The 23,783-nt window shown below is 45.2% G+C and overlaps 1 protein-coding gene across 4 annotated transcripts in view; it reads left to right on the top strand.

Moving 5' to 3' along the window:
* ANKRD44 (ankyrin repeat domain 44) overlaps window positions 1–23,783 on the top strand; it is a 427,478-nt gene that overhangs the window by 247,695 nt on the left and 156,000 nt on the right. For all 4 annotated transcript variants that reach the window (XM_029606056.1, XM_029606057.1, XM_029606058.1 and 1 more), the window contains exons 14-16: window positions 8,348–8,488; window positions 9,747–9,830; window positions 10,951–11,062. In XM_029606056.1, coding sequence (XP_029461916.1) covers window positions 8,348–8,488; window positions 9,747–9,830; window positions 10,951–11,062 — 337 coding nt within the window. The remainder of the gene's footprint in view (window positions 1–8,347; window positions 8,489–9,746; window positions 9,831–10,950; window positions 11,063–23,783) is intronic.

Here is a 23,783-nt window from a genome sequence, read left to right on the forward strand (position 1 = left end):
ACCCAAATATTTAATATAAGCAGTGCCTTTCTGAAGGGAGCAAAACATCCTGGAATATCCTCCAGCCTTCAGGATCCTATGAGAGAACTTCAGATTTATGGTAGTTGACTCTATAGCCTCCCACCACCCCAAATCCTACCAGCTCGGTAAACAGCCTCAGGCCGGACCTCTTAGGATTAGCCAGAAATAACAGCACATCATCAGCATATAAAGAGATAAGATGCTGTTTAGCTCTCACACTGAAACCCTGTATCTCTGGGTTAGCATGCAATTTCACAGCAAGAGCCTCAATTGCCAAGTCAAAGAGCAGTGGAAACAGAGGACAGCCCTGCCTGGTATCTTTCTCAATAGAGTAAAACCCTGATAAATACCCATTAGTAAGGATCCTGGCCCTAGGGTGGTCATACTGTGCTAGAATCCAACCACAAAACTGTTCTGGTAACCCATATTTCTCGAGGATGGCAAACAGAAAAGACCACTGAAACCTATCAAAGGCCTTTTCTGCATCCAGGCTGAATATCAACCCAGGAATTTTATCCCTCCTAGCCAGAGCCATTATATTAAACAACTTCCTAGTGTTGTTCACTGAAGTATGATCTTTGATAAAGTCTGTTTGATCCATCCCAATTAGTGACCCCATGCAATCTTCTAACCTGATTTGCAAAACTTTAGCCAGTGTCTTCACATCGGCGATCAGTAGAGATATAGGTCTATATGCTTCTGGCTCAAGATTGTCCCGACCGAGTTTGTGCAACAACACAATGATGGCATCTTTTAAACTACCTGTCTGATCTGGATGGGACTGTAGATAATCACAAACATATTTTAACGGATTTACTAGTTCTGACAGAAAGATTTTATAAAAGTCCACTGGGTAGCCATCCAGCCCTGGCCTTTTCTTATGCGGGAGGTGAAGAATTACCTTTTGCGACTCCAATGTGGATATGGGGGCTGCTAGTTTATCCCTCTGCAACTGGAACAGGGCAGGCAATTTTAAACCTTCCAGGTAACTAGAAATCAACTCATCCAATGCTAACCCATCTGCCAAGTATAGCTGCGAGAATAATTCTTTGAACCTATCATTAATAGCCTCATTAGAGTAAACCGAGGTCCAATCGGACCGACAAATGCCAGAAATTAAAGTTCTCTGATTACTATGCCTCAATAACCGGGCTAACATAGCCCCTGCTTTGTTTCCATACTCATAAAGTCGCTGTCTGGAATAACATATTGCTTTCTCCACATTTCTAGTTGCAATTCCCTAAGATCAACCCTATTTTTTTACAATGCCTGGTACATCTGGTAGGACCCCATCTGTTTATGTGCTGTTTCCAGCTGACCTATCTTTATCTCGAGAAACTGCTAATGTCAAACTTTGGCTTTCTTACGATAAGAGGCAAAGCTAATAATCCATCCCCTTAATACAGTTTTCAAAGTTTCCCATAACAGAACAGGGGAGTGCTCACTAGAATCATGAATTTCAAAAACCTCCTTTACAACCTCCCATATCATAGAACAAAAAGGTTTAAGGTGCAATAAGAAGGTATTTAGCCTTCAACTTTTACCCACGGATAGGGTCGCTGACATCTGTATCGACAGCCAAACCGGGCTATGATCCGCGATAACACTGGCTAAAATGTCTTCCAAACCTACCTTGACTGAAAGCAATCGAGAACATTAAATAAAATCAATTCGACTATAAGACCAGAAACGAGGTGAAAAACAAATAAAAATCTCTTCCAGTTGGGTTTTGCTCCCTTCAAACATCCATTAAACTTAGGAATGTCATCATATTCTTCAATGATTCAGCTAACCCACCAGACTGCCCATCCGAAGTTCTGTCCAATCTGGGATTCAGATAAACGTTCCAATCCCCCTCATAACAAGGGGCTAGGAAGAGAAGGCCTTTACTATTCCTAGTAACTGTGCATAGAAATCCTTTTGGTCTACATTAGGTCCATACACATTGGCCAGTACAAAATGTTCTCCATACAATGAGCATTCCAAGAAAAGGTATCTGCCTTCCGGGTCCTTTTGCACCTTATGCACTGTTAGAGGCAGAGATTTGTGAATGAGGGTACAAACTCCTCTGCTTCCATAGTTAAAGGAGGCATATTCAACATGCCCCACCCAATCCGTTGCTAGCTTAGCATGCTACATATCCACAAATGGGTTTCTTGGAGAAGAACCACTTGTGCCCCTTTCTTTTTAAGATAACCCAGGATCTGACATCTTTTAATCGGGGATCCAATATCACGCACATTAAAGGAGATAAGATTAAAAAGGGAGTTAGCTATGACTTTTAGACAGTTTCATAACTAGGCTCCATCTCATCAGGGATATATGGTAATTGTAGTCATCTGACTTTTCAATTTGAGAGTTTCCCCCCTTTGAGCACAAATATCCTAACAACTATCCTAACTTCCCACTCCCACCCCTGTTACCACCTACCCACTCCCAACCCCCAAAACAACCCCATCCAGGCACCCACTCAGAGATAATCCCAGGATGACCAATCCCTTCTACCAACCCCAAAACCACCCCCATAAGAGAAAACCAGGGCAGGTGTGAGATACCCCGATGCCAGCCCTTTTCTCTCAGATTCAACTCTCCACCCCCCATATAGCCTCCACTATCCCACACATCCAAAAATTCAAGTTTAATATAACCCGCCGAAGTCTCACGTCTTTCTTCCAGTGCCAGATGGAGTCTGTGACTTCCCTTCAAGGAGGCACCTTTCCACCCTCAGGCTGAGCAGAAGAAAGTAAAAACCGCCAACTGTTTACACCCATACTCCCTCTAGCCGGCTAGAGGGCCCAAGGAACGCGCATACCGGCTAGAGGGCCCAAGGAACAGGCTTATGTGGAAAGTTGTGAACAGGAAAAAAAACCTGAACTCCGACCCAGCACCAAACCCCTCCCAACCCCAGACTAAATTCTTAATCCAATATAAAATATTGTAAATGACAGCTATACCTCCAAACCATAGAAGGCACAATAATAACTAGGTCTGGGAACTCTGATCTAGCATAGAACTCATAGTGTCCCACCAAGACATCAAAATAAAAAGGATATCTGGCATCAAGCAAACTTAGGAGTCAGCCTCCGGAATATCTGCAGTGACCCTCTGGAACTTTTGCAGGAACGCCTGCACTGAGTCACATATCATCTTCTTGCCATCGTGGGTCATGTGAAGGTGGTTATAGCATCGCTTATTTCAGGCCTTAGTTCCTCAATTCGTGTTTGACCTCTGCAAATTTCACATGGTGCCTCTGTACCTCACCCAAATAATCGTGGAAGATGAAAATGCACTTACCCATATATCTCAGTTCTTTCTGTTGTCTGCTCATGTCCAAAAGCTGACACACATCCCTCAAATTATGCACCCGCCTGATCACCACTCAAGGCCTTTCATTTGCTTTTGGTGCAGGAACTAAGGTTCTATGGGCCCAATCCAATTAACCCTACCACCTTTGAATGAAGTGTTGAGCAGTGTCGGCAGCCATGTGGCAAAAAATGTCACCACATCTGAGTCTTCAGCACACTCTGGCACTCCTATGATTCTCAAGTTATTATGCCAATTCCATTTTCAAGATCATCTTATTTCTTGGCAGTTTTTTTGTGCGTTTTTTCCAAGATCTCTAGGTGCTGCCTTGTGGCAGTGAGCGACATTTCAAGTTCCTCCACACGCTCAGTAGTATTGTCAAGGCACGCTGTCATTTCCCCCCTCGTAAAAACATGTGGGACCCGATCCACGACCAACTCCAGCTTAGCATCGAGACTGGAGTGAATTTTGTCACCAAGTTGATGGCCATTTTTACCGTCTCTGCAGGAAATGTCCCTTCTGCCTTGTTGTCTTCATCGGATGCCAGCTTGTCGCTGCAGGCTGCTCTCTCCCGTACGACAACTTCAGGAGGGAATTTTTAGCTATCTTATCTGCCATAGCTGCCACAATTTGCCCACAGAATTAAGGAGGTAAAGCTGCCAAAAGTGTCTCGGGACCAGAAGCCGGGGAGATCTGCAACCGCTTAGTGCCATTACATCACGTGACCCCCCTCAAGTTTTTTGTTTATTACTGTTCACCAGTAAAGAAACTTATAAAGATTTTTGCCAGATTCCAGACTGGAGTCTGTTCTCTGGCTAGTTCTGACGGCTCGGCATCATACACCCAAACAAGCTCTATGCTCCATAAGCAAAGATTTAGTCCATGTTAAGAAATACCCAGACAACACAACCTTCTTTCATATCACAACTGTTTAAAGAGCATATGATGTAAATGCCTTCTAATGTGGTATCCCGCCATCTTCATCTCCAAGTAATCTGACCCAAAGCCGGAGTTCTGATGTCATCATGTGGAATATCAGCATATTTAAATAACCCTCAGAACACTGGAAAGTGTAATGCAAGCTCTCTGGGATCTGGCATCTGGCATCCAGGCATCTCCTTCATCTGATCTGCATGAGTGAATGTGAAGATGTCAAATAGACTGAAAATTCCCATGCTTTTTTCCCCTTTAAATATGTTTCCACCACTTTCTCCTCTGTTTTAAAATCTTCGTTCATTTTGAAAATAAAAATAAAACTGACCCACCAAATCCCATTCTGATCATGTGATTCTTTGTTTGCATGTGTGAGAGCCAGCATAGGATAAAATGATGATGTTATCAGCTGTATGACAGAGCATCACATTGTGGTAGCCTGAGAATTCTGTTTGTCTTTATTGTACAAGAACCAAAAATGGGAAAAGTTATATTTTTTTTTCATGTGGAGTGGGACATCCTTTCCCATGTTCTTCCTTGGTGGTCTCTGTTCCCTCTGCCCCCCTCCCCCCCCCCCAATGAACTACTGGGTGACTTAAGGACGCTGCGCTGTCAGAGGGCTAGAAGGCATTTTTCACCAAGGCATATCTTCAGTGGCATTTCCTGGCTACATAGGCTGCGACAATGTTGGCAACCATTTTTCCTCTGCATACTCCATGATGCTGACCTCAGAAAAGCTTGAATTTTAACTGGTAGACCAGTGGTTCCCAAAGCTGTCAGCCTGATTCCACAAGAAATAAGCATGAGGTAGAGTTCCATATGCTAGGTTTCCAATGTATGGAGATTCATCTCTTGCCTATTCATAATCTGGAAATCTGACTGGCTGTGAGGTCAGCAAGACAGGTTTGGGCACTACTGCCTTAGTCTGTGTGTATCTTGCAAAATAACAAAAAAAATAGTTATAAAAAATAATTGCTTTATACCGGGGGGCAAGATGGCCGCCAGATAGGACGCGAGTGAAGCAACGCTGCGCACTTTTCCTGAAAAACGTTTCCTGAAACAACTTAATGCCGCACATCAAGCGAAAGGGGAGAGTTCGGGTAGCAATTTCAAGCTGACCCGTACTGGATCCCCTTCAGAGACGCATCGAAGGCTTCTTCGCGGGATCTGCTGAAACACCCGAAGGGCTGGTCGCTGGGGGGGGGACGGAGGAGCAAATGCCGTCTCCCCTGACCCTGGATGTCACGCTGAGCCCGGGTGAGCCGACGCGGCCGATGCATCCGGCATCGATTGAGGAGCCTGCAGGAATATCGATGAACCAGAGCCTGCAGTATCGCGAGCTGCTGGAGGAGACACGGGGAACCCCTGGGATAGGGGGAGGAGAGCTTTCCCCGAGTCGAGGAGCAGGGCCGATTGATGCGAGAACCGAGCCCCATAGGAGGTGATGGCCAGGGACAGGCTCCGGTACCATCAGGGAGCGATCTGGTGCATATGGCACGTCCCAGGGAGGTGAGAAATGCCTAGACAGAACCAGCCTCAGTGAGTATAAACCTGGGCCCACCAGAGGAAATTACTTTGGGAAATGTATGGCTTGCTTTAAAAGCAATTGAAAAATCCCTAAAAGTAATAGCTCAGATGACAACGGAGGCAAAAAATCAGACGATAATTAATAACAACTTAATTGGAACGTTTAATCTTAAAATAGAAAATCATGAACAAAGAATACAAAAAATGGAGGATATTCAGCAAATTCTTATAAAATCAGAAGAAATGAATGCGAAAAGATTGGAAAGGCTTGAAAACAATCAGAGAATCTTGAATCTAAGAGTAATAAACTTTCCAGTTGTTCACAGGCTAGCACCAATTGAATTGTTCAAAATCTATATGAAAGAGATTCTAAAAATACCCGATACAGCGTTGCCAGTTTGTACTAAGGCTTATTACCTGCCTCAATCGGTCCCAGATGTTGAAGTCGAAGTTGAAGCTGAAGAGAGGCAAGTTTCCTCAATGAACATTACTGACTTGTTAGAATTATCTGTTGACACAGAAGTCAAAAATAGGAAGGCAATGTTGGTAACATTTGCCTTCATTTCTGAACGGAATCATGTTCTAAAATTATTCCTGAGAAATAGATTAGCCTCCTTCTACGGTGCCCAAATATGGATATATCCTGATATAATAAAAAAACACAACTGCGAAGAAAAGAATTCTTAGCAATGAGAGAAAAGGTCCTCAGTTTGGGTGCCCAATACATATTAAAGTACCCTGGTAAATGCTGTATTCGATATTTAAATAATAATTATGTATTTTTCGAGCCAGACCAACTGAAGGAGTTTCTGCTGGGTCACTCACAAGATCGACTATTAGTTAAGAGCATGATCCCCTATCTTATACCTAAAATTTGAAATCTATCATGTTTTCACTTAGAATTATTATGCCCCCAAATTCTTATATTTAGGAACATAATCCTCTGTAATGAATATTGTTTCAATATTGTTATGTTGATGTACGTAAAGATGTGATTAAAGGAAGGCTTATGTCACGTTTTTCTATTTAAGATAAAATTACATGTAATTATGTAAAATTCAAAAATAAAAAAATGTAAAATAAACAAACAAATAAATAAATAATTGCTTTATAAAGGCAGCATTTTAACAAGGTGATGTTTGTCGCCAGAAGCTGATTTTAATCCCTAAATCCCGATTTTCCATTGACTAGCATTAACTTGAACGGCAAAAGTGTCAATTATGAAAAAGCCACTGAGTGGGAAAGGTAATCGGTTCATTTTTTACCAATTATCTTAAGATGAAAATTGCAAGATAAAGCCAAGTTTTTGGCTGAAAATGATTTTCCCATGGCTGATTTAGTTCTGCTGTTTGTGTGACTGGGAGTGAGCAGCTAAATGTAACTGGTCACATCAGAAAATCAGCACTAACTGGCTGTCATAAGCCTGCTCTGGGAGCTGGCTCTGTTTTTGCCCGCTTAAATATGACTGCCTTGTGAATTTGGGTGGTTAGCCTGCGAGGGAAACATTTTTTATGAGCAGATGTTTTAATTGGCTGGCTCCTGAAATTAGCAAGTTAAATCCTTTGCAGAATGACTTGAGAGTGAATGTTGCTTTCATATTTGCGATTGCAGGAGCCGGCTGGCGTCTGTTCATTTTGCAGTGGCGGTAGCATCATATCCAAGTCCAGGGTGCGGGTACAGTTGCAGTAGGCTCTTAACACGTGCAGTGGTTAGGTTTCGGTGCCGGACAGCATGGACATTAGAATTTGTGATGTTCGTTTTAGTAGAGAAAAAGGGCCCGGTCAACTTTAAGGAGGGCATTGCCCAAGATTTCCTTTTTTTTTTTCTCTTTAATGTGCCCATTTAACCCAGAGCCAACAATTAAAAGAAACTCTCTAGGACCAGCTAAAACCTCTCTAGGAGGCCGATGCAATAAAGTCGCGTGGGAAGCAGGCACTGAACAGTCAGCGCCTGCTCTCTTAACGGGCGCATGGCGCCCCAAAGGGGGGCACCATGCAATATTTAAATTAGGGAGTCGCGTTGGCAAGGATGCTTATGACCCTAGTGCATCCTTGCTAACGCGAACCCAAACGGTTTTCTTGGCTGTCCGCTGGTAACGAAAACCGACGCTGTTAAACTTGGCGTCGGTTTTTGTGATGGGCCCGATAGTCAATTTTTTTTTCTTTTCTTTTTCTTCTTTTTTCAATGCACACATCTATTAACGTCTGCTCCTGGCATGCGTTAATAGGTGACAGTTAAATGTGCGTCGGAGTCGCACATTTTTCTTTTCGCATCGGGAGTGAATGCCTAATAGCCTCATTCACTTCATTTGCATGGGAAGAGCGCTATTGCATTCACTCCGCGTTGGACATGCATTGAATAGGCGCTAATCCCCTTATTGCATTAGAGGATTGATTAGCGCCTATTCTACCCGCATCCAACTGCACGTTACGAGTGCGCTCGGCTCAGCACACCATATTGCATCGGCCCATAGGAATGTAAATGCCGTTGGGAGTCGCATGGAGGAGAAGTTTTGTCTCCCTTTGCAAGTAATGTCTAAGATCTGGCACCATTTGTCTTCCAGGACGCCTTTGCACTACGCAGCTGCCAACTGTCATTTCCACTGCATTGAGACTTTGGTGAGCACAGGCGCCAACATAAATGAGACGGATGACTGGGGCCGCACGGCTCTGCACTACGCCGCAGCTTCGGACATGGACAGAAAGTAAAAAAGTCTTTTTATGTTCCTTTTTTTTTTTTTTAAACAAAACTTTTGGTTAGCATCTGTTTCCTTTAGGTCACGTGGGGATCCCTGCTGGGGATTTCTTCAGCTTTGGATGTTCCTCGCCCTTGGAAGCTGAGACAACCTGTTCAGCTCCAGCTTTCTGCCACCGGCTCCCCTAAGCATTGCCATCATTTGTAAATACTGGGGAAAGAGGCCCTTCCACCCCCGATCGGCTATAGTGAATTTGTTAAATATACATAAGCCTACCCATCATACTTCTTTAAAGGAACTAGAAGGGAGCATTTTCTATAGAATTAGAAGTCAGAATCCAGGGGTTATAAAACAGAGCTGGAATTTAAGAAAATATATTTTTATCGAGATAGTGGGGGACACAGACCATCAATTGAAGGAGAAAGGATCAAAACAGTGTGCGTGAAACTGATATAAAAGGGACTTTGGTGGGAGGGCCTGGGAGGGAGAAGATCAGATATCATATAGGATCCATAGCAACATATTAGGCAAGCATGAAAGGGCAGACTGGGGGGGGGGGGCTTGAGTAGTCCTCACCTGCTGGTGGCTTCTTCGAGTCTGTGATGTATAGAATGGCATCTCTGGGCCAGCCCTGTGGCGACTGCTTTAGGGAGAGAATGGAATATTCTGGAAGAGATGTATTCAAGGCTGAGGAAAATTGTCTAAGGTTGGGCACCAGTCCATGGCCAGGTAATGAAGCAGCAGCAAAACAGTAGATCATGCCACGCCAAGCTGATGTAAGGGTTGCCATTACCAGTTGATTCTAAGTTATAGAGAAACCAAGAACATGACGGCAGATAAAAGACCATGCAGCCCATCCAGTCTGCCCTTTTGCAGCCACAGGTTGCCCAGTGTTTTTTTTTAATTCAAGTCTGAAGAGCCCCAGTCGACTTTCAAAAGCATTTTCACTGATTAGCCTGCCAAATTCCATCCCTCTCTCCCACCGGGCCCAGCCTGTGAGGAAGGAGAATGGGAATTCATCAGCATTCAGCTTGTCTTAGGCTTCTGAAACTGACAATACACAAATGCAAGCGACAAGAAAAGGCTTTGAGGTCTAGAAACAGTTTCGCAGAGCAGCTTATGATGGCAGCCTCCAGAAGCTGGGCCTATGAGGAAAAGCAACTGGGCCTTGTGGTGCCACTGGGGTGGGAGGGGAAAGGGATAACAGAAAGCGAAACTCTTTATCTTGTTCAAAACCCCGTTGCGTTTTTCTCTTCCTTTTATTAAGAAGAAAGAATATTTTAGGTAACTCCCATGAAAATGCTGAAGAACTTGAGAAAGCCAGTGAGAGGAAAGAGAAGGAAGCTGCATTGTAAGTTTTATCTTTCAGATGCAGCAGTAAGACCCAAGTCTCTGTCGGGTGCCTCTGCTTCTCTGGACATCTGGGCTTTTAGCTTCCTGGTTCACTAACTCTTTGCTCTGTGCTGTGATGCTGCTTTGACCTAACCTGAGATTCTGCTTCCTCTGATACTCTCTTAGGACCTCACCTTTCAGGGTCTCCCCCCCCCCCCCCACACTATTTCTGTCTGTGTGCTTTGCTGCCCTAGAGATACAGCTTATATCCAGTAGTCTGGTCGATATGTTTTATATTAAGCACTTCTTCCTTTCAGTTATAAACGTGCTAAAAATGAATCCGGTGTTTTTGGTTAGCCTTTCTCCTTCACTGAAATCAGCACCATGGCGACTGTCATATATTGCCGCTCTGCTGGTTTTATACAACAGGAGGCCTTTTAGCATTGCTGACTCAAGAAGCAGGTGACTGCTTCAACTGGAACAAGTTTTCGAGTCAGTGAATTTAAAATGGTCTCTTTCCAGATCTTGAACCAGATTCCTGGATTGTGTTTATGGTGAATGACTGACCCAGAGGGCTGCTGCGTGGTGAATGGGCCTGCATTATATCTGGGGGAGAGGAATATAATTCCAGAGGAAAGATTTCTATAGCCAGGACAGGACTAGTGCAGGCAAATTCCCAGGAAGATATTTGACATGAGTAAAAAAAAAAAACAAAAAACAACCTACAGTTGGTAGAGAATTAATGCAGATTTTCTATTTTAACTGCTTTCTACCAAAGGGAGCTAAGAAGCAAAAATTGAAGTAGTTTAGTAAAAGATTATATTTGGATTAAATTTTAAGATATTTGCATTGAGTTCCCCTCTCTGCTGTAGCCCTAACTCTAATTAAGGCTGAATATCAATGATGCAGGAGGCACAATTAATCTCAAGTCAGGAGCTCTCACTCTCATTCTGAAATTTGGCCACAGCTAGGAAGAAGGTGGCAGCCGATTGGTTCTTGTACATCACAAGCTCTGGTGTGAATTTAGCTATAAACGTTTCTTTAAAGCTATTTATAGTGCCTTCTCGGGCATGCAAGATACCATAATGTGGATGTTTTGTTTGTATGTTGTGAAATGGGAATCTGAAATGTATTCACAGGTGCATTCAGTTCCTGCTACAGAATGATGCCAATCCATCGATCCGAGACAAAGAGGGGTACAACACCGTGCACTATGCCGCTGCCTATGGCCACAGACAGTGTCTAGAGCTGGTAAGTAATGGATTTTGATGTATCGGGACTTAATCTCAGTGTGTAATAGCCATTTAGTAATTGTGTTGTAAACTGATCCCATGATATTGATCTCTTTTATAATATTTCTATTCTTTAGCAATAAAGTTTAATCTGTTGTAATAAAAACAAAAATTGACACTTAATAATGACAAGTATATCTTAAAAAAAAAAAAAATACAGCCAGGAAATTAATTGGGAGATCACCCACTGTTGCGTGCAAACCATAATTATTACACGAACTCCTGAAGTGTGTGTTTGGCTGTAATAAAAAAAAAATATACTCCTTTTATTCCAAATGAGTCTAAAAATACAACCAATAAGACGTGTTATGATAAAGATGCCGTGCTATTTAGTTTTTGCAAAGTACAATACAAAATATATGCAAAAATAGGAAATAAACTGAAGCATTTATGCAAATCAGCTCATTACCTATATTCACTTTGTGAAATGTTACACACAAAATTGCACAGATTGGCAGTTTTCAGCAAAACTTAACTACATCTAAGGGAGGTGTAGTTAAGAATTTTGTGATAAATTCCATGACTTTGTACAAGGCTAATGCAAACAATTTCACCCAGAAACCTAATTTGCATGTTATTTAAATGGGCTTTTACTTTACATATGATCCTTGAGAATCTCAAAACATGGTATAACATTTATTTTATGTGCTTACTTAGGTTCAAGTGCTAAGTATGTGAATTCATGGTAAAGAGAAATGTTCTCGTAAGAAGAAATATTAGACTTGCCTCCTGATGTAATACCAATGTGTGATCAAGTTGATATTTTGGCATGCTGTTGCGATCCTGCCCGTGAGGAGCATGGGCAGGCTCTTACCTTCACAGCCAGTCGGGCTGCTGACGCTGCTGCTTCTCTTTCTCCCTGAATCAGCTGGGGCTGTCCCCGCAGCTGTTCCTGCCTTCTCCCGACGTGCTGCTGCGATCCCGGGCCCTTCAGTCAGCAGGCCGTCTCTGCTGGTGCCTGCTAAAGCCCGGGTCCTTGCGTGGCTGGGAAGCCGTCCTGCCGGTGCCTGCAGCCACCCTTACCTCTCTCTGCTTCTTCCTGCTTCATTCCTTGCAGCTGGGAGCTGCTCCACTGACCTACCTTCACCCAGCTCCAGCCCAGGGCTTCTCCACTGCTTCCCTGGCCTTCCACGTGGCTGAGGACGCCACCAGCTTCCAGCTCTCCTCTCCAGCCTCCTAGGGCGCGAGCGCGTGTCTCTCTGCTCCTCCTCTAGGGCCAGCCAGGTGTGGCCCCCTGCTGACCCCTCCCTGGGCGTTGTCCACCTCAGTCCTACTAAAGGGCTCAGCTTTCAGTCTGTCTTTGCCTTCGCAAGGAGTTGGTCACTCCTGAGATCCTTCGCTCCAGGAAGTCGTCCGTGTTCCAGCACTTCTGCAAGGTCCTGTGTTTCTTGTTACCTGTCGGAGCTCCTCGTCCAGTCCTGATGTCTGCTTGCCGTTCCAGTCCCAAGGTCTGTCTTTTGATCCAGTACTCGTGTTCCAGTCCCGATGTTCCTGCTGTTTCAGATGTCCATGTTCCAGCCCTAAGGTGTGTCTCCTGTTCCAGTATCCGTGTTCCAGTCCTGTTGTTCCTGCTGTTCCAGATGTCCTTGTTCCAGCACTGAGGTCTGTCTTAATCCTTGTTCCTGATCCTGATGCTTTAACCTGCCTCGAAGCTGCCAGGAGTGCAGCGTATCCTTGCCTTGTGCTGCCAGGAGTGCAGCGTATCCTTGCCTTGTGCTGCCAGGAGTGCAGCGTATCCTTGCCTTGTGCTGCCAGGATAGTGCAGCGAACCTGCTTCCTCTTTCCTGTGCTCTCCCGCTCTCTGCGTGGTCCGCGACCAGCCTTCCAGGGCTGAGTAGGGCGCGCATGAGGCAGGGTGGTCCGCGACTCAGTCCCGCGGGTGGTCTGAGTAGGGCGCCCTGAGGGATGGTGCCCATGTCTTCCTTCAGCCCTCGTTCCTGATTCCACCTCTGTGCATCCTGTCCTGAGTTCACGCCTGTGCCTGTCCATGTCTATGCATCCTACACCTCATTCCTGAGTCCACGTCTTTGCCTGAGTCCACGTCTAAGGATCCTGCATCTATGCCTGAGTCCACGTCTATGGATCCTGCACCTCGTTCCTGAGTCCACGTCTATGCCTGAGTCTCGTCTGAATCCATGTTCCAGTCTTCGCTGCCCTGGCCTCCATCTGGCCTGCCGCTTCGTGCCGTACCCTGCGGCAGGTCCGAAAGGGCTGGGAACGGTCGGAGGACTGTTCACAAGACCAACATTGCGTTGTTGGGTCTTCCGAAGCGTGCAGGTCTGGAGGAAGGCCTGTCTTCCATGTCACTCCAGCCCTGCTCCCGTCCAGCCCATGCTCGGGCATGCCACGCCTCCCGCGGCACCTCTTCAGAGCCCTCTGGGGTCGAGCCGTGGCCCAAGGACACACATCACCCAGGAGTGGGATCGCTCTCCTAGCGCTCCACAACACATGCTGAGAATTTCATTCCGAAAAACGTCTTCAAATCTGATAACTCCTTGTCTGCCTAGTAAGCAAATTAAAGTAAAGTAGTTGAATATTAGTGGTGGATATTGATTGAACACGACAACTCTAGATTATTTCTGTGCTTGATGTAAAAATAAATTAGAACAAGAGGCGAGCTCTTCAGTCAGGACAGTAACAGCTGTATTCTCAGGCTTGCTGGGGCTACATCAGAGTTTGATTTTATGAGCATTCTTATCCTGTCCAGGGTGATGGGCTTGATGCGGTGTTCATTAGAGGCGGGCTGCTCGTAATCCAGACCTTTGCCTGTGGGTAGGGTTTATCGAATCACAATTGCTGTCAGTAGTAGCACTGACCCAAAACATTGGGGGTAAGAATCCTTGATTGTATCAGGATCGTTTTGTCCTTTCTGCTACAGTTTCCCAGATCTGAGTTATTTTGGACTGTGGACAATGCAGCAAATCCCACTTGGATTATAGGCGAGGTTTGCAGTCACAGTTCCTGAAAGTGAATTCAAATACGGAAACATAGAAAATGATGGCTGAAAAGGACCAAACGGTCCATCCAGTCTGGTAGCATCTGTCATGCCATACAGGTCACCCCCATGCTTAGTTTCCCAAACCGTCAAAGTCAGGGCCCTTGTTGGTTGCAGTCTGAGTCTGATTCCCTGTTACCTCTTGCCGTTGACCTATCGCTGGTTATTGTATCCCAAGATCTTTTGTTATTTCAATGCTATAGGAAGGGCTTCTTTATTCTGAAAAAACCTTGCCTTATCTTGAAAAGTGTTGGGTTACGTTAAACACTTGCCTGGTTATAGCAGGAAAATTGTATTGATTTGCAGTGGTCTTTACTCAGAATACCAGCTTGCCCCATTCCAACACAGTCATTTGAGAGCTTCTACTCCTGAATATTCCCAAGTTTATTTGAATATTGTTTCTGCAGCATGAGCAAAAAAATGCTGCGGGTCACTTATCTTCAATTATTTGACATCACATGGCTCGAGAAAATTGCCGAATTTAGGTCATTTTGCTCTTTTCAGTATGCCCAGCTGCCTGGTGCGCCTTCACCCATTCTTTAAGTTTTGGAGACTGTCACATATTAATCAAGTTTCATGCAAGGGAACATGCTTGCTCACTTTGAAATCTCTTTACATGCAATATAATTGCACTGCTTTCCCCAACACATTTAAATCCCGTAACATTGCATTGGAATAACTGTATCCCATCTAAGTTCCTTATGCTCAGATCACAGCTGTGTACCCTGGGAAGAGCACTGCGCATTTGCATTTATTTGATTAAAACCCCTAATGGGTTCTTAGTTTAATCAGCACTATATTTGATAAAATGAATTATCATTGTTTAATCAAACATTGATAAAACACAATAAATTCCATATTGGTGCCCCCATGTGAGACTAAAAATGCGGAATTATTGCCAGTTGCTGAAGAAAGCCGAACCTATGGTACTATATTAGTAACATTTAGTAAAGGAGCCTTTTCTGTTTCAGAATGTATCACAGTGTCAGATAAGTTGTACAATGATGGAGTGGAATGCTTTGCAGTAAGCAATTAAAAGCAAAGCATAGCTTATGAAAGCACTGGAACAGTTCTGCCTACCGTACAACTCTATGCTGCACTTTGGTCTTATCATTTATAACTAATGAAGACTAGATAGTTTCTAATTTTTCTTCCCTGCTTTCCAAATACAGTGTTAATACTTGCAATAATTTGGTTTCCAGTCTTGGCTCTGGTATGTGAATATGTCTGCTGGATGACTGTATCACCAGGTGTGATTGACAGGACTTTACTGTCATGTGCAAACTGGCAATAAGCCTGCTAGATGTCACAGGAAGATGCCTTCTTAAGACTGCAGAGTGTTAACGTGAGGGAGAGTTACAGACTCATGTGCTCACTGGTTGCACTATTTTCCAAGAGGGCTGGTTAACAATTAGCATTTCTTTATCTCATTTTGGCCCGGCAGTTTTTTCTAGCTCTTTTGGACCTGTAGCTCACCTGGAACTGGCTTCCGTTGGGCATCCCATCAGCCTTCATTTCAGTGACAATCCACATCTGGGGAGCTGGGGGTCAGGGCTCCTTCTGGAACCCTACAGTCATGAGGCCCAAGTTCGGCCACTAGGTGTCACTGTTATGCAAGACCTGGGGACTCTTTCCCTCCAGGAGCTGTGAACACTGCTTTTGCAGAATCTCCAGCTCCAGCTGGCCAGGAAAATGAAAGGCCTGACCTGGAAATGGAATCCAGGTCTTCCACAGCAGTGCACAGCACCTGCCACCGATCCACCAGGTCAGTGTGGGCATTAACATTGCTTAGCAAAAATCAGATTAGACCTCCTGAGGGCATTATCCTTTGAATCCAGTGTCCCCCTCTAAGGATTGGGTTGCTATGTTTCATTACCCTGTGAGCACTACTTTCTTTTGATGCAAAAATCCTATCAATTTTATGCTCACAGCAACCCAATCCTTAGAGGGAGCATTGGCAGCAGCATGCACACAAACTTTCTCACATACACACACACTTATATGTTCACTCTCATACTCTTTTGCACACATATGTGCTCATTCTCACAAACTCACTCACACACTCTCGCCTTCATTCTCTCCAGACTCTCTCGCACATGCACACTCACTCAGTTCTCCTCCTCTTCCACACACACACTCATCTCAGTAACTGCAAACCCTTCACTGCCAAACACTGACAGGCTGATGCAATATGACGTGAGGTAGAACGGGCGTTCGTATTGAGCAGCCGTTTTCCCGATGCGCACACAACCACCTCTCCTATACGCCCGATGCAATAATCTAATGAACTGCCACTCTACAAAAAGGATGCACTAGGGGAAATTGTGTGTCTCTAGCGCTCCAAAGCATCGGGCGCCGAGGAAATGTGGCTTGTGTATGGGCTAGGAACATGGACGCTCAATACGAGTGTCCATTTTATCCTGCCGTGTCCAGCGAAGACTGTGAGCCCGCACACCTTGATGTCAGTCAGCTCACTCCCTCTGTGGCTTGTGTATTTTGTAATCACTTCACTTTACAGGCGCATGACCCAATCTAAAAAAAAAAAAAAAGTAAGTAGTGGCTAGATGAGGCAAGGGATCAGAAGCAGCAGTGCAAGCGAATATAGATACTCTACATTCCTTTAAAAAAAAAATTGTCACAGACAAGACGGTAGAAACAAAACCTGCACATGCTGGCAAAAACAACTACAGACAAAGCAAAACACCAGAAAGTAGTATTTTTGCTTTTTTTAGTTGAGCCTTTGAAGTGCAGCAAGACTTAATGCCAGCTCCGGGGCCAGTGTTAAATTTGCCATGTTAAAAAGTGTGCGTTGGATGCACGGTGATGTTTTGCATCGGGGTAATAGCTAATAGCCTCATCTACATGGCATTTACATGTGATGAGTGTTATTAGCTATTCATTGGTTTGGATACTCGTTTTGGATGCGTCTCTCCCCTTATTGCTTCGGGTGTTGGTGTAGCACATCTAAAACGTGCGTCCAACTGCGGGTTAACCTATGTGCTAAGCTGAGCGCATCTTACTGCATTGGCCCCTTTAAGAAGTAACACAAACTCCTCAGGACTCAAACAGCAGCAGCCTTATCTTTGACAATACAAAAATGCAAATATTACACCATGCCCTAGAACACTAATACACCACCTACTGAGGTTAACAGAACAGGCCATACTGCTACCAGGCCCTACAGAAAAACTACATGCCAGCAGAAATACTGCACCTCAGTTACACATGCAGAACAGAGACAGACCCTTACCTAATACAGAATAAGGGAAAGCCTTATTTGATCACTGGAATGAAGATTTGGGAATTTCTTTAATGGCGAAAGCATGGAAAGGGATTTGGTCTGTCTGCTGTAGACGGGTTGAGTTAGGGGAGCGGCTGCTGCACAGGACCTAGCGTACTCCGATTTCTCTCGCAGCCTTGTTCCCTGGGTATAGTTCTTCATGTTGGAGGGGCTGCGGGGACCTTGGCTCCTGTATACATCTGTGGTGGTTTTGCCCCGGGGTAGCATGGTTTTGGGGGGAAGTAGAAAAGGAGATTGCAGGTATTTTAAACTGCTGCCTAAATTGGGCTTATGGGGAGTTTGGCAGGATTCTTTAGTGCCTGTCAAGCTTAGACCTTTGACTGGGCAGCTCCTTTTGCCTGCTAGGTTCACTACTGCGACCTCCTGGAAATCTAATCTGGATCTGGGGTATTGGAAGGCCCAGGTCTGAAATATAATGGACATTGAAAGAGTACGGTTCAAGGTGCTTAATAAAGGTTCCAAATTCCGCCAGACCATTACGGTATCGACTGAGTTTCAGAGGGCCTTCACGGGAGGAAAGGTTCTTGTTGTGTTTGGTCGTCTGGACTTGTACACTGCTCTGTTATATTTTCCTTTGTCATAAGCCTGATGTGTTTTGGGTTTACTGTTATTCTTTCTGTTTGCTGTGTTTATGTATGCCTGTAAATGGTTAAATAAAGAGTTAAAAAATTGTATTTATTTAACAAATTTATATTCCACTATTTTAACAATGTTATTCATAGCGGATTGACCTTACTACACCTCTCCCCTCACTCCCCCAAGAAAGTAGATATTTCCGAATCCTCTGTTTGCTCTTCATGCTTTAGAATGAGGATGACAGCCAATCTCCTGACTGGAGCAGTGCTATAAATCTTACTATTCGCTGGGAAGTCATGCTTTCTTGTACAAGGTACAGGAGTGAAAGCAGAATTTTCTATCAAGGTGGCATCATTACAGCAGGGTTCATGTTTGTCATGATTTAGAGCAGGTAAAGGAGATTTTATTCTTCAGCAGTGAATGTTGGTTGCAAGAATAAATCGGTAGCATTTTGTTTAATCTTAAATGATTCTTTGTTCTGTAATAAATTGCACCTTTAGCTGAAACAGAACTTGAATCTGGGCAATCTGGATTCATCATTTGACTAAACGTTGCAAGGCCTACAATAAGGGGAATCTACCGTGCTCTGACTTGTATGCTGCCATGTATCGTAGAGTGATTTTCCACACCAGCTCTGCTGTAGGGCTTGAGAAATGAGTGCCAGTGGTAGGATTTTACTTGCTTGGCCTCACTCTACTTGATTGAGCCAGCAGTAGATTTCTTAGGAGGGATTTAGCCATTCGGGCAACAGACTACCCGTTTGCGTTTGTTGGGGTTGAGTTGTGATGTATCATGCGAGAGTACGTGGTTCTGAATAATTCTTGGAGACCTGAGAGGTATTTAGTGGTGAGAGACACTTAACCTGCTCCATTCCCTTCTTTTTCCTTCCCCTTTCCTGTCCTTTTCTGTTTGACTGGGACATGCGCTGAGCTGTCAGACACACAGATGGTGGAGGTGTCACTTCTTCCACAATTTATCTTTGTCCTTCCAGTACAGAAAGGCATGAGCAGCCCACCTGACTGGGGATTTTGTTTTTTGGGTGTTTTTTAAGCTAGGCAGGCACAATGTCCACCAAAGATAGTCTTGATGATTGATTAAAATGGTTGATCCTGCTCCTTAACTGCTGTCTTCATTGACCTCTGTGCATCTGGCCTAGTAACTCAGCTTGGTCCCATGTGGAGCAATCAGCATTATTCACAGTTCTAACAAGGGGGTGACGTGATATCCTGACTTTGTGAATGTTGCTGTGAGGACGTTGGCTAAGTACTATTCCCTGTATGCAAGTAGTGCTTTCCGATGTGGGTACATTGTTGTTGTAATCAGTTTGTATTAGGTGCTGCTGCTCTGGTGCTTTGGGTAGCATGTCGCCATGGAGAGCGGCAGTGCTAAGCCGCTGTGTCATCAAGCAGAGGGGCCCTCCAGACAGTGTCGCGGAAGTGGTCACAGTTCTCCATGGCAGTGAGGCATTTGTCAACAAAATTTGCTAGCCCTCTTTTCTCCTCTCTGTTGACAGACTCTGCACTCAGCTTTCAACTTGTTTCCTCAGCAGGCTCACCATGGGAATAACTCTGCCTCATGTGGCACTGTTTGTATAGATCTGGCCTGTGCAGCAGCTGCCTCACATTGGTCTTAGCAGAGGGGCTAGATTTTCAACCAGATGTAATATTAAGCAAGAATCGTCTTTAGTGACTTCTCAACACGTATCAAAGCTGAATTCCACCGTGTTTAAGCTGCTCTCTAGAAAGTCTTTTTTTTTTTTTTTTTTAATTTTAATTTACACAAAAATACCACAGGCTTTCATTGAATGACAGGGATAACCACAAATGTGTTTGTCGATAGCCATCAGGGCCCTGATACGATTGCAGTTAGCCTTAAACAGGGAGTCTTGTACCAGAAGATTGATCAAATGGGCCATGAGAAGGTTTCTAAGCAGGAGAGAGACCTCAAGGTGATGCTATCAGATGATCTCAAGGTAGTGAAACAGTGTGACAAGGGGATGGCCAGAGGAATGCTGGGATGCATAAAGAGAGGCATAACCAATAAAACAAACAAAAAAAGGTGGATATTAATACCTCTGTACAGGCTGTTGGTGAGATCTTACCTGAAATAGTGTGTCCAGTTCTGGAAACTTTAACCTTCTAAAAGATATAGACAGTCCAGAGACGGATTACGAAAAACCCTAGGAGATGAGATTTAAGTATTTAACAATGTGTACACTAGAAGAGAGGCAAGATGAGGGCGAGGGGTATGATAGATTAAAATACCTGAAGTGTATAAATAATGTGCAAGAGGAAAATATTTTTCAGTGGCAAGAAAATCCTAAATCATGTCACATTACGAGACTCTAAGGAAGTAGATTCAAGTGCAACACTGGAAAATATATCTTCACAGAAAAGATGGTGGAGGCACATTCAGGAAAGCCTCAGATATGCACAGAGAATACCTAGTTGCAAAGAAGTGGGAAAAATGAGGCATATGTAATTGTAGAACGATGTTCCATTATACAGTCTTTTGCCAAGGCTGACGATGTAAGTGAACTGAAATACTGTGCAGACTGACGTTTAAGCTTGAAACAGATAAATAAAGAGGGGAAAAGGTAGCGCATTAATAGAAAGGGCTGGCCCGGTGCCTCAGTAGCAGTATTGTGTTTGCAGGAGAAAAATCAGAGGAAAAGTGAGTTTTCCCCTGCTTTCTTTTTGTTCTAACATTGAAATTCCCAGGCAACATAAAATAAAAACTGAAAATGAAAGTCCTAATTCATGAAATAAATCGGACTTTTCTCCTAATAACTGAGTGGTTTCTTCGTCTTCCAGCTCAGTGGAAACCAGGACTGTTGCCATGAGCTTTCATTTACAATTACCAGGGATTTTTTTCACCTAATTTATATCCCCCTATCAACTTCCTTTAGTGCAGTCATTGCAGTGACCATCCTTGGCTGGGGTCATGCACCAGGGCGCCTTCCAGAACCTGCATCATGGGCTCTGAATCCAGCCACTAGGTGTCGCTATTGCAGGATGACTGTGACTCCCCCCCCCCCCCCCCCCCCCGCAAGAGACTGTGAATAGGAAGCGAAAGATCTAAGCTGGTGATCAAACCCAGGTCCTTCACATGACAGTGCACAACACTGCTACTGAGGCACTGCTACTGAGGCGCTACCTTTTTCCCTCTTTATTTATCTGTTTCAAGCTTAAATGTCAGTCTGCACAGTATTTCTGTTCCCTGTACATACCAGGATCAGTCCAGAGTGCTGGTTATGCCTCCCTTCCAGCAGATGGAGTCAGAGAAAAGCTGAAAAGCACCCCTTAGATATATCAGAGTGCCACCTTCGATCCTTCAGTATCTCTCTGACTCCAGCAGATGCAAGAGAGCATAACCTTTGGTCCTGATTCTTGTCAAATTTTTTACAGATTCATATTCCTTCTGACAGGTTTGGTTTCTGACTCCTGACTAGATCAACCTAGGTATTAAAAAAAAAAAAAAAAAAGAAAGAATAATAAATAACTCTATGAATGTCCAGTGGATTTTTCTAGGGGCAGGCAAGGCATTGCCCTAAGGCCTTTATTCCCGGAGACGGTTACCTTGCCTAGTGAGCTGGGGGGAGTATTTACCGGTGGGCCGGTCACTCCCCACCCTCTATATTAGCCCGGGGGAGTACAATTCCTCTGGCCCAGAGAAGTACAATCCCTCTGGTGGGTGATATCGCTGTTTTTCTTCAGGGAGGTTTGATTTCCCCTGCAGCTGGCTGGAAAAAAAAAAAAAAGTGACAGAAGTTAAGCACCGACCTTTTTCAGCCCTAGCCTGCCGCAATCTCCCGGGCCTCTGGAGAGGGTGGAATTGTTCACCCGGCTGCTGACTATAATTTTTTGCGCACTTTCATGCCGTGTGGTTCGTCATGTGGGGCGTGTGGTGAGCTGTCTGTAAGGCTCTCCCGCAAAGGCCTCTGCTCCCGGTGTATTCCCGAGGGCGAGGGGCCTTCGCGAGGCCGATTTCGGGGCGGCGCTCTTGTTCCTCGCGATCGCGCGGCCCCACTCATGCTTCGGTAGCCAAGAGGCAAAGGCCTGACCCCGGCACGGGTGCAGCAGCCATCTTTCCTGCATCGGGTGCCGATGCACATCAGACCTAGGAAGGAGATGATATCCCTCCTCTCTCCCCGCCGGCCTTAAGTCCTCAGCAATCCCGCGGTTCGCAGCCAGATTCGGCTCTTCCCTCGATTTTACCGCCGGGGGGGGGGGGGCCCTTAAAGAGGCAACATCCTTTTTCATCGCAGTTTGTGCTGCTGCTTCATAAAGCATATATGGAGGCTGAGGCTGGCTTGGATCATACAGTTCCCCCTCCGATTCCACTTTTAAGGTCGGTTGCGGACCTGGGGGGTGCTGGGCCACGACTTCCTCGCTCAGCCCCGGATCAGGAGCTCCCCACGCCCTCTATACCTGCGGATCCCGGACCTCAGTGCTCCTCCACTTTAGATACGGGCAATGATGTGGACAGTGCCGCTCCAATGGAGGGGGATGATCCGCAGGTACTCCATTTGTTCTGCAAGGAGGAATTGGACCCCTTGATAACACACGTGCTACAAGAACTTGAAATCCCTTCTCCATCAGCTCCGGTGGATCCTTCTCCGGGGGATTCGGTTCTATCAGGGCTTCGAACCCTGCCTTAGACCTTTCCTTTTCACCCGAAGCTTTTTCAGATTGTTTCTTGGGAATGCGATTCGCCTGAAGCCTCATTACGTGTTAGCAGAGACATGGAAAAGCTTTATCCGCTGTCTCAGGAATCTTTGGATCTCCTTAGAATTCCTAAAGTGGACTCGGCTGTCACGGCCATAGCTAAACATACCACGATTCCCGTGACTGGGGGGGCAACACTCAAGGATCTTCAGGATAGGAAGCTGGAAATTTTACTTAAGCACATTTTTGAGGTCTCTACTTTAGGGGTAAGGGATGCTGTCTGTAGCAGCCTCATGCAGAGGGCTACTCTCCGCTGGATTCAGCAATTGCTCACGTCCCAGGAACTCCCCCTGGAGGAGACTGAGCAGGCGAACCGCATGGAGTCTGCGGTTGCCTATACAGCGGATGCGCTGTATGATCTTCTCCGGACCTCTGCGCGCACTTTGTCTTCAGCGTTCTCCGCCAGGAGGCTCTTGTGGCTACGTAACTGGTCGGCAGATACCTCTTCTAAGTCTCAACTCGGTTCTTTTCCTTTCAAAGGGAAGCTGTTGTTTGGGGACGAGCTAGAACAACTTGTTAAGGCCTTGGGGACAACAAGGTTTACAAGCTCCCGGAGGACAAGCCCAGATTGTATCGCTCCTCGGGCACCTTTCGGGGCCGTTTTCAAGGCCAGCGCCATTTCCGATCAGGAAGGGGTGCTTCCTTTGCTCCCTGGCAAACATCGACAAGGTCATAGACATGGGTGCATTTCTTTCGAGGCAGGCGGCCTCAGCGCAACGGCGCCTGTCACGGTTTCACCCCTAATAAGCCTTCACAATGAAGGGGTGCCAACCCATTCCTCCGTTCCGGAGATCAGGGGGTGGCTCTCCCTGTTTCGCGAGGAGTGGGTCAAGATAACCTCGGACCAGTGGGTGGTAGATATTATAAATCACGGCTATGCTTTGGATTTTGCTCACCCGCTTCGAGATCTTTTTCTAGTGTCTCCCTGCAGGTCTCGGGGAAAAACAACAAGTGATTCTTCAAACTCTGTCTCGGTTGAAGGCGCTGCGAGCGATTGTCCCCGTCCCTTCAGCCAAACGTCGGACCGGTCAATACTCCATTTATTTCGTGGTCCCCAAGAAGGAGTGCTCCTTCTGACCGA

This window comes from Rhinatrema bivittatum, chromosome 6 (assembly GCF_901001135.1).
Source record: "Rhinatrema bivittatum chromosome 6, aRhiBiv1.1, whole genome shotgun sequence".
Lineage (NCBI taxonomy): Eukaryota > Metazoa > Chordata > Amphibia > Gymnophiona > Rhinatrematidae > Rhinatrema > Rhinatrema bivittatum.